At 38.2% G+C, this 17,584-nt stretch overlaps 1 protein-coding gene and 1 long non-coding RNA gene across 3 annotated transcripts in view; both read right to left on the bottom strand.

The window, feature by feature from the left end:
* Nucleotides 1-2,880, bottom strand: part of NET1 (neuroepithelial cell transforming 1) — an 11,953-nt gene extending 9,073 nt beyond the window's left edge. Inside the window, exon 1 of the mRNA XM_006906940.3 lies at nucleotides 2,581-2,880. Coding sequence (XP_006907002.1) covers nucleotides 2,581-2,673 — 93 coding nt within the window. The 5' untranslated portion in view covers nucleotides 2,674-2,880. The remainder of the gene's footprint in view (nucleotides 1-2,580) is intronic.
* A 518-nt stretch (nucleotides 2,881-3,398) lies between these two features.
* On the bottom strand, nucleotides 3,399-17,571 carry LOC107195328. 2 transcript variants are annotated; one of them, XR_003044811.1, is made up of 5 exons: nucleotides 17,377-17,571; nucleotides 11,296-11,362; nucleotides 7,189-7,248; nucleotides 5,458-5,739; nucleotides 3,399-3,787 (listed from the first exon to the last, which is right to left on the bottom strand). It is a non-coding gene; the product is annotated as an uncharacterized LOC107195328 (long non-coding RNA). The 2 variants fall into 2 exon arrangements; XR_001516437.2 differs by lacking the exon at nucleotides 3,399-3,787 and having other exon boundaries at nucleotides 4,948-5,739; nucleotides 17,377-17,564.
* Nucleotides 17,572-17,584: the final 13 nt, after the last annotated feature.

Genomic DNA, 17,584 nt, shown 5'->3' with positions numbered 1-17,584 from the left:
CGGTGCCGGGGGTGGTGGGAGGGCGCCTTTGTACTCTTCGCACATACTTCCGGGGATCCAACAGTAACCTTCCTGCCTTACTAAAAGGACATATGTGAAGAATGCTTGGCAGACACAATACAAACTTTTAGCACATATATTTCGAAAATATGAAAAATTTTAACGGATACCTTAAAAAACGTGATTGAAATGTGAAGCCATAATGCTGAACATGGTTCACTAATTTCAAGACACACACTATTTGAAAAAACTGACACGCGGAAAACTTTTGTGGAAAATGATATGGACTGATCAGGCATTCATGCGTCACCCATAAGGTTGGGACAAAAGTCTTTTAAAATGTAGGTTGGGATTTGGCCAATGTGAGATACACCCAGAAGTTTTTCTTTAGAGATCCAGATGCATGATTTTAACGCTCTCGGTTTGGTTACTAAGAACCTAAACGTTTGCACTGTCATAAAATATATTTCGAAGACCAAGGTTTCCGAGAACTGGTATCACACCTACCACTGGCTCTCTGTACACACAGGGCGTAGGTACGGTGTCTAGAGGTGAGGAGTGAAGAGGGGGCAGGAGTCTATCTCACCGGCTCCCAAGATAAGGCTTACGTATGGCTTTTGTTGCTGTTACTTATTTTTGTTTCGGAATGCTGTTAACAGCGTTATGGTGAATACAAGAAGCTTAAAGAACGGGTACAGATATTGAAACTATATGGTCCCCTCAAAAGACAATCTGAAAATCTACAATATTTACAGGAATAAACAAAAAAATACCAACAAGTTTTACATGTTCAAAGAACTTTCTACCACAGGTGACCTTTCACCAGGGCTAAAGTTCAGTTAGACGGGAAAAACACCCAACACCCTCTAACATAAATTTATGTTGTTTATTTAGCTTAGCTTTTAACCAGACTATCTAGCTTAGCTTGGCAATCACAAGCATTTCTATGGGGAATCTGCGTTTAGACTGAGTTTTTAATAAATTCAATAATTTTACTAATCCACACGTAGTCAGATTTTTAGGCCTTCAGTGTTTTCTGGATATCTATAAACAGAAAATTGGTAAGATCAATTTAAAGTCTTTTATTGGAATGTACCTTACACATAAAAGCAACAACATGGAAAAATTCTGTTGTGAATTCAACTTTTTTGTAAAAGGGTTTTTTCTACCTATGGTGTCATGTAAGAGGGTATATTTCAGGAGGGCCTCTTATACAGTCAACCAAATCAAGACCCTTAAATAAAAAACAGTATGTGTCTGGGTTTATTTGTTTGGGTTACTGGGTAAATAATCTCCATGTGGGAAGGACTTTAAAATAAGAACGAAAAAAAGGTATTTATAAAAAGATAAAACTGAGTTCTGATCACATGTGATTTCTTCCCTTTCTACGTAGTAATAAAAATAGTCAAATTTAGTTATTTAAGGCTGTGTTGCTAGTACTAAAACCTGACAACATTCCTGGCGGTTTTAACCTTTGGTATAAAGGTATGCCAGAAACATGGTTAGTGTCTGATACCAAACAAAAAGATCAGTTTTAGTATGACCACGTACAACTTGCTCTAATCAATGGCAATGCTGAGACATTTCGAGAAAATGAAAACATATAAGCAAAAACCAAAAGCAAACGAACAGAAAACAAAACCCAGAGCTAAACCACACCGAATGGAAGCAGACCTCCTCAGGCAGCTCTCTAACACCGGAAGGCGTGTGTGTGTGACACAAAGCCTCACTGAGCTCCGCGAGAAACTGAACGTATTTAAAGTATATAATTAGGGAAGTTTTGATATATGTATATGGCCACAAAACCATCACCACAATCAAGGTAAGTAGTACAGAGTTAATTGAATACAGAAATGCTAAAGCAGGTATACTGTAGTATGCAGTATAAATGGAATACCCACCCATACAGTGTTAAACCAACTGTCAAAATTAAATAAAATGGCATAAAATCTCTTGACTTATTTTGATAACTATTCAAAAAGACTTTTAAAAACCACAACGGCTTCAGAAAATTAAAGCAGGGAGGGCAGCAGTATCTAAAAAATAATTCATTGGTTTAAATATTTTAACCTCTTTTTCTTTCTGAAGAAAAAAAGTCATACACAATGAACTTATTAGATGTGAAAAGAAAAAGAAAAATGAGCACTAGGTCAGATAGCGATCTAATTGCAATTTGTTCACCAGTATTATCTTTCAGGGGAGTCTTCTCGACTCCATAAAGCAGTTCTTAAGACTGAGTAATATAAATACAAGTTATTTTTTAAAAAGCAACTGTATTAAGCATCAGAAATGTGACCCATTTAACCAAAACGAGTAGCACATATATTTAAAATCTCTTCGTGTACAAGTCTGTGAACGCTCGTGCTACGCTATGCATAAACCTAGCTATGCCACAGCCCCTAAACTTACACCGCAGCTCCGAAACCCGGTTCCAACTCTGCATCTGAATCCGTCATACTGTAATACTCGGTAAGGCCAGAAGTTAAGTTTAAAACTGTACTGTTAATAAACGGTTAAAATCTTAAAAGTTCCGTGGAGTCAGAAAACACTCCTTTGGCTTAATTCTTCTCTAAGTCTTACCTCTTGTTCTCTGAAGGACTGGTTATTCACATCCAGGACTCGTATGGTCCTCTTAATAGGCAGGAGACCTCCGATCTCATCATGCGCCACCATGCTTTACCAGGTACCCCTCAGAACTCTCAGGATCGGTCCCCCTCCGGGCCAGCCCTGTCTCCGAGCCCCGCAGCGGCACAGCTTTCGGCGCGCTCAGCCGCCCTCGGCAGCCATTTGCCCCCGCCTCCTCGCGGCGGAGCTGCCTGCCTCTGCGAGCCGCAGCGAAACGCACGCAGACCCCAGGGCTCTGTGGGCGGGGCCAACGCCGGCCAGGCTCCGGGGGGCGGGCACCTAAGGAGCACGTGACTCCAGTTAACTGACAGCCGGGCACACCTAGGCTTCTCAGTTTTCGCTGTGCAAAAGAAAGCTCTTTTTCAAGAAGAGGTCTGGAATGTGTACAGGAAGACGAGCAGCGAAGAAAACCGGGCCACTGGCTAGGCCTTTCCTGGTTCCGAAGCACTCCCAAAGAGAAACTAACTGCTCACCCGGGTCACCTGCTCCAGCGCTTGGTCACAGGCGCGGTCCTTTTTCTATAAAACTCTATCACCTAGAAGGGCATTTAGAGCGGACAACTTGGCAGCTTTAAGGAAATCATAATTCAGAGCTAAAATGTGTATATGCTAAAGAGATGCCTAATTATCCAGGAGCTTGCCTTTATTTTACACGAGTATAAGCATAGTCACAGTTGTAAAATTACCTACGTCTCTGCCAACCGGTTCCTACCTTTTTTTCTTAAGACCAGCGGAGTAAGAGCAGTGGGCACCCTCAGGTACCTCTTTCACATCTCCCCAGGGCTGTGGGCAAAGGGTAGTTGGGCTCCCTCAGATTTTAAAGCGCGGGCCTTGCCTAGACTTAAAGGCAAAGAGTTTTTCTTCTGCTTGACAAATCTGATTATCTGTGTAATAGATGTTTTAGAACATAAATACATAAAAGGTGATTTCTACTCTAAAAATGTATAACAGGGTTGTTCTCTATTGTGAATTAACTGATCTTGATATAGCCCCAATAGAGTAAAAAGGCCTACTTACAAAGTCTTGCATTTTACTGGTGAAGAAATGAAGTTCACAGAGGTGGAGTGACCTGCCCGAAGCCACATACAAGTGATAGTCTGAATTTCTTGTTTAAATCCTTTCTTCTATGAAAACACCCTACTTCTGACGGTTTGGTAGGCCTGCTACAAAGCAGATTTTCTTCTTTAACAGAAAGTACTGTATTCTATTTTGAAAGGTAGGATTTTTGATTCTAACTGTATATATTACTATAAATCATATAATGCTGGTAATCTGCAAAAACACTTCTATTCTTAGGATTTATGAGGAGCAGAGAAGCTTGAAAACTCTATTATGCAGAAGGCACTATTCTAGACACGGTGAGTGATACAAAACAATAAGTTTCATCCCTGGTCCTAAAGTGCTACCAGACCATTGTGTAAGGCCACATGGAGAGGTGACTAATACAGGGCAGCTTCTGCAGATTCTAAAATAAGCTGTACAGCTAGTCAGTGCTACAGGAGTTCAGGAGAAACCACTCTGGCAGGTTTCCGAGCTGAGTGGTGCCTTGGAGGCCATGGTATGCTCTCATAGGTCTGAGCAGGGGAGATGTGCATGGTGTTCCCCAAAAGCGTAGCGGGGTGGTATGTGTGAACGCGCAGTAAGTAAGGGCTATGGGTAAGGGGAGAGGGAGAGGGGCAGATGCAAGAGATAAATGCACCTTATGTTGTAACGTGGTGTTTAAAATGGTTTGAAAGATAACTCACTGGAAGCAACACAAAAATCACAAGTGGGTATCAAGAACTCTGTGTCAGGTAGGAGAAGGATACACGCAAGGGACAACAAATGCACGAAGTCGAAAATGCCTATGATTTTAAAATTAGGAGGGTAACTGTTAATGCGAATAGAGAAATAAGAAGGAATAAGCTTTGAAAGAAAATTCTGAGTTTCATGTTACATATACCGAGTCTGAGGTGGTGGAGGAACATGGAAATGGAAATACAGAGCTAGCATGCGGGAGTGCTGCCCGAAACTGCGAGGCCAGCAGGGAGATTTAACTGAGGAGTCAGACACACGGGGATCAGCGTCCGAGCTTTGGGAGGGAGTGAGATGCCTGAGGAAGAAAGTCTGGACAAAAGAGACGGGTCCGATGCTAAGGGAAAAATTTTGCAGATGGAACAGTCAAAAGGAAAGAGAGCAAGATGGCAAGGGAAGAAAAGGTGATAATTACAGCAAAAAGGTTAAGAAGGGCAAGAAAAGACTCATGGATTTAGTGATTACGAGTCTAAGGAGGACCTATTACAGAGGTTAAAGAGTAGAACAAATAAATAGTGGGCACAGACTATTTATAATGACAAATAATCTATTAAAACGATTTACGAAGGTTTGTGGGGCCGTGTTACTTCTTGCAGGAAGGCCCAATGCTGCTCTTCTGTAAAAACCAATGTCTTTCGTATCCAAGATGATGGTAATAACTCGTCCTCCTGCACTGAGACTTTTTTTAGCAATGGAGACTGGTTATATTTCACCATCTATCCTTTATCGCCCAGTCATCAATATGCATGCATTGACACATACGATGCAGCTGGCCTTCAGAGGAGCTGTTTGTAGAAGATAGCTCTATACAGCATTCCAGTGGAGTCACCTTAGAGATTATGGAATCCAGTTCCCTAAATGTCACGGGTCAGAACACGGATCGGCCTAAGCCCTCCGAGACAGTGAGAGGCTAAGCTAGAAGCCAGATGTCTGGCTCTGTTAGTTTCAGCAGTACAGCCACTTAGTTTCATAAAGGAACAAAGGACCTCTGCACAGCGAGAGGAAAGAAGCTTCTAGGGTAATCTCGTGGGTCTCTTACCTGATGTCTTTCTCCGAACTAGGTTTTTCTATTCAGTTCTGATACAGATAAGGCCAAGATAATGAGGGGAAGGAATAGCTCGTTTCTCCCCTTCAGCTGGGGACCCATGAGGTAAAGGTGGAAGTCTTCATATGTAACAATAAAAAGCCTACAGGAGCCAAATAGGGTCTCATGGTGACAGTCGTAGCACGAAAATCCCAGCTCGCCAACCCTAAAATCTTAGTTTCATTTGAATGTTCGGGTTTGTGGTCCAAATATAATTTTGACGACGGCAGATAGCATCTAAAAAAGCAATAACGAACACGGAGTGTTCAGTTAGCACTCTGAGTGACAAGCCTGAGCGTCCTGGCTCCAGCAACGCTTCATAAAATCAAGGGCTGGAGGGGTCTTTTGAGATCACTAACTTGTCCTCCTCAGTTTTCTTAGGAGGACGTGGAAAGACAGCCACAAAAAAGAAAAGGGGGCTGTCAGTCCTTACTCTGCGCTAGGAGCTTTACTCATGCTATCTTATTCAACCAACTTTACGAAGCATGTATTATTACTTTCATTTGCAGGTGGAGAAATCCGGACTTGGAGAGTTTGAGAGCCTCGTCCCAAGTCGCATGGGTAATCAATAGCTGGGAGGGCTGAATCTGGCCTGCTCGGCTCCCACTGGAACACGCTGTGCAGAGAAGTCACTCAGTGTAGCACCTTCAGCACATGTCTGGTGCATGGTCAGGCTGGAAGCCAGGGGCAGAGCCAGGTCCAAAACCTCAGTCTCCCAGCACGGGACGGTGTTTGCTGAAGAGCTGCTAGTATTTTAGAGAAGGAACCAGAAAGAAAGTCGAGAGATTATTTGCCTTCCAGCCTTTTTCTATCAAGGCGGGTAACTAAAAAGATAAGAGATCCAGTTGTTTTAAGTTTTAGAAGAGATCCCGATTCAGTTACGGCTATGGGTAGAGAGAACTAAGTCTAAGCTCTTTGCTGCCCTCTACAGGGGATATTGTGAAGTGCAATCGCTAACCTGCTTTTTTATAACTTTGTAATTAGGTTTATGAGGACCTTGTTATAGAGAGGGATGCATTAAAAATCTTTTAGTATGTAGAGAAACATTTGTATTTTCAGCCCTTGTATAGCTCTCATGTTTTATATCATTAAATTAGACATATATTTAAAAACCATATAAGTGTATGAAAAGATTCCAGAGTTCACGAGAAATATTTTAAGGACTTTTTCTAAATATAAGAAAAGCATGTTCTACTTTAAAACTCTAGAGTTCAAGATTACAAATAACTACTATGTATCTCACTAAAAATAGGTTAGTTAAACACAGAATTTCAAGTTTTACTAAAAAAAGAAGCACCGATTGAAAGATCAATAAAACAGAACTTCAGAGAAACTAGAATTCCAAACTATCTAAAAATGAGTTAAAAAAAAATGACGAAAAAAGTAATTGCATTTGGACTAGATGAATATGAAAGAAGTTAGTAATAAAGCTGTATGTGGGTATGAGCTTTTAAAAAGCATTTGGATTAAGAAATTTAAGTGTCTGCAAACCTTACTAAGAATTTGGTTTGGGAAAAGATGGATCCAGATCAATTAAATACTACTAAAAAGACTATAAACACTTAAATTTTTTTTTTTACACTTAAAAATGCAAAACCCCCCCCAGGATCCATTATTCTTTTAGCATAGAAAGAAATGCTATCTCCATATTTTTAAAAGCTTTTCTTTGACAGCAGTAAGGCTCACCTTCAGATCAAGGCTGCTAAGGCTTACGACATCATCATCTTTTGCTCTTCGTTTTCTTTTCTATAAGAAAAAAAAATTCATTATTATACAGAAGGAATGCACGATACTCCACTAAACCAAGACTCCATACAACTAGAAAAATCACTTTAAAAAGTGAAGCCTTTGGCTGTGTTTATGAGAATATTTTTACGAGGGATGTTCATAAATGATCTCTACCATATATATTGTCTAAATAGTGCACCCGACTAAATCATCTCTTGTTGTGAAGTGATGTTATCCTTTTAAAAAACCTACTTAGGAAGAAGTTTTTCAGAACCAAACTCTTATGTAAGTCAAAGGCTGTCGAGTTTTTAGGCAACAAATTTTTTAAAGAAAGAAACACATTATTTATTCTATGGGAGGGAGGGGTCTTCACTAGAAAAAAAAAAATCATTTTCTCATGGTCCAAAGTAAGATTTGTTGCCTGAAGCAGGATTTATCAGCTGGAAGATGACGTACACATCCCTGAAGTACCTTGCAGTCATTCATCACCTTCATTCAGTCCTACTGGCACCATTAGTGGCAAAACTGTGTATACATCTTTAATTCCTGGTTCTTAATCAATACTGAAGACTCTTTAAGTAACATTTCATTCTCCAACATCTCAAAATATCTTTTCAGGTTATTCGTGATAGAGCTTAGGTTTTGTGAACTCTCAAAACTGACCAGACATAGCTCCCTTCCAGGACCTGACCCAGCCTTGAAGAGAAACTGGTGGGAGTAGAATCGAAATCAAGCAGGACAGGGACAACAGAGGACAGGAAAGATAAAGTCCAGGTAGAAGTGGAGCAAAAACAGGGAGCCTGGAAGTCTCAGAAGCAAGCCATCCGGAAAACAACAAAAGGGGAGCTCTATGAAGTTAGAAAAGCCATCTGAACCAAGCCTCTTTGTGAAAAGTTCAGGAAAACTAAGTTCATTAAAATGAACAGAAAATTCTCCAAGTCAAATCCTACAGAAAACAACTCTAAGAAAAAAAAAAAGAACAAAGGGAAGAATAACATCCCTGCAGGGAATGAAGGAAATGCTTAAAGAAGCGGAGAAAAGCTGTAACACACTATTTCAAATTTAGCTAAAAGACATTAAGAAAATGATACAAGACATGGAAGAATATAAATCAGAATTAGAAAAAACTAAAAAAAATGGGGTGACAGAACTCAAGAAATCTTTATTGATCCTAAGGTCATATCCAGACGATGCAGAAGAGTATGAATAATAATACGATCCTAACTTTGCAAAGCAAACTAAGTGAAATCCTGCATCTGTGTATCTTACCTGTGAGGCTGTGTGTACATTCATGAATAACTACATGAGCAGAACAGAGAGGGATACACATGGTGTGGCTGACATGGCTAGAGCAGAGGCTGGGGGACCGAAGGACTTACACGGAGGGGGTGGGGGGAAATGTAGCAGGAAATTGCCAAGCAAAAAGACTGTGCTGAGGAGAAAAAGCACGTACATGATCACACTGACGCATTTATATAATTGTACATGTGTGGGCATGCGTATAAAGAAATTTAACAATTTTATACATTCTTCTATATTTTCTTTTAAACATTTTAAAGTTTTGCTTTTTCATATTTATATATTCAATCCACCTAGAGTTTATTTTGTATGTACAAGGCATGAGGTGACACAGCTAACATGCCAGCACCCCCGGACACCATTTCTTGACAGCACCATTCCTTCCTAATGCTTATGACACAGTAAGGTCTCATATACATGTGGGTCAGCTTCTGGGGTCTCTATTTTGTTCCATCAGTCTATTTATCCATTCCTGCACCCATTATATGCTGTGTAATTACTATACTTTTGGAGTAAGTCTCAATAGCTAGTACAAGTAAGTCTTACGCTCCCTGACTTACACACTACTTTTGCTGTCCGGGCCTTCCACTTTTCCACAGAAATTGTGGAATGAGATCTATTATACTCTCATGGGATTTCTATTAGAACTACACTGAATTTATGAATTAATTTGGGGAGAACTGATATTTTTATGCTGAGTCTTCCCTTGCATGAGAATGGTATATTTCTACCTAATTAGGTATCCTATGTTCTTTATTAATGCTTCCAATATTTCTCACCAAACTGAGATCTTTTCACAGATTTATTCCTAGCTTTCAAAATTGTTTTTTCATTAAAAGCATCTTTAAAAATTATATTTAATGGTCTATTGCTAGTATATATACATTCTATTGATTTCTTTTTATAACTTTTATAAAAAGTTACAAACCTTGCTTGAACTCTTATTAGTTCTAATAGCTGCTATTAATATCTCCTTGGATATTCTGTGTAGACAATCACATTTTTTCTAAGTAATAAAATCATACTGTCCTTTCCTTCCTAATTTGTCTTCCCGTCTTACTGTGCTAGCTAGGAACACTAGACTAGTAAATGCTGAATAGATGTGGTGATAGCAGGCTTTTTCTAAATTTGAAAGGAATGTCCTAAACATTTTATCATACGTTGTTGTTTGTGGTAGGTCTCAGACTAAGGAAGTTTTTTATTCTATTTCTGGTTTGCCAAGAATTTTATCATGATTGGGTGTTGATTTTATTTTTTTCCACTCTTACCTTTCCTTCTATTTCCTTTGGTTTACTTCATTATTCTTTTCCTAACCTCTTGAGTTAGAGGCTTAATTTTTGTTCTTTTCTTAACCTATGTATTTAAAAATTATAAATCTCTCTCTCTTAAAACTCCTTAATTGCATTCTGAGAGTTTTAATACATGAACCACAAGACATTTCTACAAAACACATCTACAAGTGTTTTCCCAAGTGGCATACACCCATCCTGAGTCTATGCAAGATATCTTCCCTAGAGTGCAGGAGGAAAACGTTAGAACTTTTTTTAAATGCATTTCTTAACCCTTAAAAATAAGCTTAATTAATATCTAATTTACAGATGATAAGCTCATCATCACTCACATTATAAGGTTAAAGACAATGGCGACCTAATCAGACCCAATAAGAAGTCAGTCCCAAACTGAAATTATCATGGCTACCTGAAATATATATTTATGTCTACTATTATGTCTCACTCTAAATGAGTATTATGCTTTGTGATATTAGCTAATAATGGTGGTCCATGCATAAAAATTATAAGTAAATATTATCAAGGCTACATGTTCAAAATATTTTTGCTGACGGGCTTGCAAAATCAAGTTTGGAGACACTTCTAAACTTTTTCTGTTTAAGTTTAGTCTCGTCAGCTAGTAAGGGAAAGGGATCAAGATGATAAAAGTTTCAAAGGAAAATATAAAATTGCATTAAAATCAGGAGACACTTTTGATGAATGCTTTACTGACCAATTAATATATGTAATCAGTATAAGAGTACAGAAATCTTGAACAGGAGTTCCCAATCGTAATATAAATTAAAGACCAAAAAAACAGAACATAAATTAAATATGTATTGCTAAACACATCAGCACATCACCAATACGTGCACACAAGAGAAGTCTGGCAAACTAGAAACAGAATCGTTTTTGCTATTTCTCCCAAACAAGAAAAGTGTAAGAATCATGTTCTATTTGTACATACTTTAGTTATATGAGTACTATAAGGTAATGAATGAGTTTTTAATTACAAAAAAAAATCAATTTTCTGGTGTCACTTTGGACAAAGTTAGATAATGCCTCTGTAAAGTCTCATTTTAAAAATAATGAAGCAGTCCCTCTATACTAAAATGATTAATAGCAAAATAATTCATTCATCATATATATTTTTGTATTTTTCAATCAAGAAAAAAGGTATTAAGACTATGTGCATAAAAAATTTTACATTTCATAATATAATCTCTTAATTTTAACACTAGCAGGAATAAGAGGAAGGATTATATAAAGATGAATAGGTCTGGTAGTTTTCAAAGTACGTTTTATATTTAATTGAAATAAAATTTTCCTTCAGTTTGTTAGCAGAAAAGAAAATAATTAAATTAGGCTGCCAAAAACTCTGTATCTCAGGATATACAAGAGAAATACAGAAAACTGAACTGTGCACCAGACTTAAAGACAACCCAGGAATTAATCCTATCTAACGTCTAAAATAAAAAAACTCCAGGCGTCTACTCACCAAAGTGAAGTCCCAGTGGGGGCCAGGTGTTAAAAATGTGAAGGAGCTACCTCTCCGAAGGGAGTGTCTGTTAACAGGAAATTAAAACAGTAGGTGAACTGAGAGCAACTTCATTAAAATAAAGCACCAGACAGTTAAAAAGCTATCTTTTTCATAGTTTCAAAATCATTTAAAGTAGCCTTTTAAACATTCAATCATAGAAATAAGAGGGAGGGTACGCAAAAAAAAAAAATCAGGGTACAGGTTCCAGTCACTCTCAGATTTTTTTTTTTTTTTCAGTCAGAATCTTTACAAAGGTGACAGACCTTTATAAAATTAGTGACTAGATTAAGAATATAAAAAAAATAATAATTCACCAAACCAAGCAGAATTTATTGTAGGAATATATACGTTTCAGTTATATGAAATCTCGTTATATATTGCACTAATAGGTAAAAAACACTAAATGATGCAAAAAATTGTGGGATAAAATTTAACATTCATGCTTAATATTTTAAAAACAAGAATAAAAGGGTATTCTTATAATAAATAAAACCTAAATACATTTAATTTGCATTTCATATTAAATTTCTTCCATGTACTGATTTTTTTAAAAATTTAAAATTAATAAACCAAATAAAAAGCTTTGAATTACATCTGAGGCAAAGTCTCAAGTAAGATTAAAATCTGACTAGGATTTTGTTCTTTATTATTAAGTGACAGATTTTTCTTTCTGTCATCTTTCCATTCAATGTGAAGAAATAGAGAATTCTTATGACAAATATCTGTCTTCAACTTTATAAAATATAAATCTCTATGTTTATAAAATATGTAAAAAAAACAAAATATAACTAGCACAGGAAATAAAGACAGTTTATAAACTATACTTTTGTTAATCACTTCAGATGTAAATAAATATTTCCTCCCTTGTGGAAATAAATGAAGATGAACCAAATGAGAGAAGCACATGCTATTTATTCAGAGCTTGCTATAGCAAGGCCCCCATCATTTGCATTAAGGCAGACTAAGAAGCAGGCTGCGGAGGAATAACTTCATAGTAGAAAAAAGAGATGGCTTCAGATGTGCCCTGGCTGGAGGCTGTGTGCAGCGGGGAGCTGTAGGCAGGCTAACTAGGAGCAGGGCATCCTATGTGATTGATTGGGGCGCAATTTGTCTTGCTCTGGTTGAATCTAAGTTAGAAGGGAGCACCAATTTTAGGGAAGCTGGCAGCTATTGATCGAGTCCTGGGTATCTGGGGCCAACTGTTATAGAAGTTATTGTTTGGCTTCCTGAGTTGTCAGGCCATTGTCCTTTTGTATGTTCCGCCTCTCATCCTTGACCCTCATGGTCTTTGTTCATCGTAAGTTACAGAAACACCACAAATGGCTGTTTTTTCCTACAATAATTTGCAAGCTTAAATCAAATACAAGGGCTCCTGTAGTTTTCAAAGCTAAATATAAAGCAGAGTTTATTTATATTTTAAAAGAAACACAAGGGAAAAGGGCTACAGGAGAAAGAGGATGTCAAAACAGCTTCACAGAAGAATTACTAAAGCTGAGTCAAAGAGAAACGGCAATTAGCACAGCACATAGGAGAGCCAGGAAGGCGCTTTGGGCATAGGGAATAGCAATGTTCAAGGAGGGGTGAAATGAATTACATTCAGGAAACTGCAAGTAGTTGCTTATGTTTGGGAATCAAAAGAAATAATGTAGAGCTAGGTCATGATGAAAGGCCTTACACAACCCTCAAAGAGCAAAGACTTCATCTTGAATATGTGGGGCAGCCATCAGTTTGCATCTATGCAAGGAAGAGGCTGGCTGGGAAGAAGGCAAGGCTGGCAAGAAGACCAGATTAGAGGCAGCTCCAACACTGCGCACGGTCGGTGGCAAGGGGCTGAGGTGGAAGGTCTGGGAAAAGCAGCGGGGTAGAAAGAGGCCACCATGACAACATACGTAGGTTTCTCCTTTTCCTCCCTATGCCGGTTCAGTTACTACCAAGGCTTCTGGTGTAGTAAAATACAGCGCCACTAATAATAATTAGAAATAGATGCAGAAAGATCTTAAGGTATTTAAAGCAAATAATTCCTAAAAAGTTATTTGGGAAAGATTTGTTAAATAACAAAAATTCAACCAAGTAAACTTTAAAGATCGAATTGGCTTTAATGAACGATTCACGAACTGGGCAGCTTCCCCTCCAGCACACAGACAGGAGCACCCAGTGGCTGCCCAAAATAGATTTTTAAAGGCAGAGAGGGGGTGGGAAAAGACTACAGTGTTTCAGGCAAGGTCACCTTCCTGAGAGGAAGGGACCTACTGTGCAGATTACTTCAGGATTACTTCAGGAGCACTGAGCAGGAAACCCCACGTGGCCTGGCTGGCCATAGACTACATCCTGGGAGGCTGGGCCTGCAGGTAGGTCAGGCCAGAAACTTTGGCTTGCTGGTGTGTGGGCACAAGTGACTCCATTTTGGGCCTGCTCTTTCTTTTTAACAAATTAAAACACAGTAAGCCTTTGATTACTCTTGGAGATCAAAAACCTTTTTTGAGAGCCTCTTCAGTGGAGCAAGGTAAATGAAGGAAACGATTCTGCAGCTGTGGAAAAGGCAAGCAGCAATGAAGAAAACAGCATGCTTTTTGATAAAACACTGTAACGAGGTGTGTAAGTTAAACAGAAAGACATCTGAAATACATAACTCACATGACTACACGATAGATATGTTATAAACAAACGCTACAAGATTATATGAAGAGCAGAACCTTTGCACCGTAAGTCCATAGACCACTTTTTAAAAACACTGCTTTGGGTAAGTATTATATTAATCACATGGTTAAAAAGAGCCATCTATGGGGCCTGGGTTGTGAAGCAGCAATTACGATTTCTTGGGTTATTTTAAATCTAATACAAATGTTTACTACAAAGTGGTAATCATAGTGGCACTTAAAATATTCAGTAAACACAAGTGTTCGGGAGAACATAAAACTACTCATTTCTTTATTCCCTAGAATCGACCATACTGACCTCAGAATGAATTCTATGTTTGAAAGCTGGAAAGAAAAATAGCTCTTAGGAATTTTAAACAGGTTAACAAACTGGAAAAATATTCCCCATTGGATGGCAAGATTCTTTCCAGAACCAGCTGTAATCAGCTTTACAGTAATGCTATTTTTTCCTATTTCAATAACAAGTACCTATTTATTTTGAATACCCATGGAAAAAAGTAACCCGAAAAACAAATTGTGCCCAGAAAACATGCGAGACAGTGCCAACTTTCAAAAATCTTGGAAAGACATAGTCATTTTTCACAGAGGTCAGACTCAAAATGTAATAGCTATTTTAAATCCTTGTGGGAAACATTTTTTTGATTTCACAAAGCATTATTAATATTATAACTACGATTTCTAGAATATTCCAAATAACAGTTCATTTAGAGAGGAATTTAAAGGTTGAAATAAGAAGTGACTGCCCCTCATCTTTTCAAGAATTTTTGTCCAATCTCCCTTCTTATACATCGAAATAATTATAACATAAGGCATAAAATAAACTAATATATGAAGGAACTAGCTTGGTATATAAAATGGTGTTTCCTACCAACACCACTGTGATTATTCCTTGCTTCTAACATACTTCCTTTCATATTATTTGGTATGTTTTTGAACAATGTGCATTGTTTTTACACTAAACTAGATTTAATCTAAACGAAGCATAATTACAATGGTAAAGTTGATGTTCAAAAAGAGAATCATCCTGCTCATTCATTCTTAAGCCAATTTACATTTTCAGAGATTATGATTTGTGTCACTGCCCTCTCTTATCATGGCAGATGATTAAGAGCTGAATTGTAATTAAATGGCAGAAAGGTAGCTCAATGAACATTTTCATAAAATGTACTAGACAGGAAAATAAACTACAAAAACATAAAGATACTGGCTTAAAATAAGGAAGGTATTTAAGGGTTTACAATGTAAAACAACCAAAATGAATTAGCGAAGTAATGTTTTTAAAAAGTGAGCAAAATAGAAGGATCAATGTTAGGAATACAGCAGAGAAGGTCGCTGAAATGAGCAAGAAGGAAGACCTGAGGCAAAGGAACAGCTGAAATATGACAAAGTGTAACTGAAAATTGTTTGGGATGCCTTCACATCTGTTAAGAAGGATCACTTCCCGTGTGAAAACAAGACTACAGTAGTGCTGAAAGGTAGCTGCTCGGCTCAGGAAGTCGCTCCCACGCACCAGCAAGTGCAACTCCAATAAATGCCTCAGCCTAATTACAAACTACCAGACATAACCTGTAAATGCCAAAGGTACCAGGAATGCAGAAAGAATGATGTAAACCATACTCTAGAGTTAAAATTTGTTGATTTTGGGGGTGCTGAAATATTCAGGCTCTCGATTTCTTTGCAAATTAGGCAAAAAAAAAAAAAGAGAGACAATTATCATAGAAACAATTCATTTATTTGGATCAAACATCTGATGTAATAAACCTCTCTGACTCTTTTGACTGCTCAGCATCTTTGTCATTAAGGAACTATCTCTTCTACCTCTTAAAGATTCTGGAGGGGCTGATAATCACGTAGATTCTACCCTCTACAGCATGCGGGGTTTCTCCCCTGTACCTGAGAGTCCCAAACAACAGACATCTCTTAGAACACCTCTAGTCCGGAATACAGTCGAGCATCTAGAAACCAGCACGCAAGTTCCAAGCACCACCTTAGCACCTCTGTGTTATGCGATTCTAATACACTTCTCAGGCTGCCTTACCAGGAGCATCAAATTCAGAAGTGAGGGTGCAGGGGATAAAAACAGTAAGTAACAGTGAGGGAAGAGAAAAATATCTAAAAGTATACATTATTAAAAATTAGTAGCCTTTGAGAAACAGTTTGGCAACTTCTTAAAAAGTTAAACTTGTTTGTCATATGACCCAGTAATTCCAGTCCTAGGAAACCCACCCAGGAGAAATGAAAACATAGGTCCACAGAAATACTTGCATGTAAATGTTCACAGCAGCTTTATCTACAATAGCCAAACCGAAAATGATTCAACCTTCCAAAAACCGGTAAGAAGGACAAAATGTGGACTATTCATTTTATATAATGGAATATTATTTATCAATAAAAAGGGATGAAATACTGATGCATGCCCAATATAGATGAACTGCAAAAACATGCAGATGCAAAAGATTATATATTGCCTGATTCCATTTATATGAAATGTCCAGAAACAGAAGTTTACAGAGATGGAAAGCAGATCAATGGCTGTCCAGGCTTGGGGGTGGGAGTGGAGAATGACTGCCCAAAACCTGAGGTAATCTTTGGGGTGATGAAATGTTTTAACGGTGGATTGTGGCGATGGTTGCACAACTCTATAAATTTATTAATAATCATTAATAATTATTTAATAACAATTATTAAATAATTATTTAATAATAATCAAACTGCACACTACAACAGATGAACGTTATACAAGTTGTATCTCAATAAAACTTTAAAAAGTACAGTCATTTGATGTAGGAGCAGATAGTCTTAGGAGCTAATGTGGCATCCTTTTATTTTTAGCAACTATTAATAGAAATAGTAATAACAACAGTCCTGGGTTATCAAGAACTGGCTCAATTATTTGTGTTTATATGTCCTGATTTAGTATAAAACGCTGTGACAAACAGCCCACCCAAAAAGTTAAATTCCCTTAAACGGAACAGGAATCCTCAGATCTGAGTTTATACAGAAGAAATAAACTCAGGAGAAATAACTAGCCTAGCCTGAGACTGTGCCTTTAACCCTGGATATCCATTCTGCAAATTCAGCAATTTTACCGGAAAAACAAAATTCAAAGAGTAAGGCCCATCACTACTGGCAGATCATAGATCACAGTATTATCTTTCTACCCATGGAGAGCGTTACTTCAAATCTGTTAAAATATTATAAAAAACCCTTGAAAGGGTGATACATAATGTTCAATGGATTCTCCCAAGGCCCCGCAGGGCAGAAACACAGAATTATTCAAACGTTATTTATTTACATCCGCTATTTACAGTATTTGCAAAGAAGGGCGCCTCAAACGTGGCTGTGAGTGAAAGCCATTGTTCCACTGATCGACATCACTAACCCAAGGCTTTACTGACGTTCAGTGGACGGAGCATGGCCAACGGAACGCTAAGCGAGGAGTCAGGAGACGAAACGCTTTCCCGGGGCAGCAGCGACACCTTTCGTGGACACCTCGCTTCGGACCCCGCGGCATCCGCAGCATCCCAAGCGCTTCCGCGGACTACGCGTCGACCCCGCGGTCCTCGCCGCGACCCCACCGGGCAGGCCTC

This window comes from Pteropus alecto, unplaced genomic scaffold, assembly GCF_000325575.1.
Source record: "Pteropus alecto unplaced genomic scaffold, ASM32557v1 scaffold11, whole genome shotgun sequence".
Taxonomy (NCBI): Eukaryota; Metazoa; Chordata; class Mammalia; order Chiroptera; family Pteropodidae; genus Pteropus; species Pteropus alecto.
This window is presented reverse-complemented; position numbering and strand designations above follow the sequence as displayed.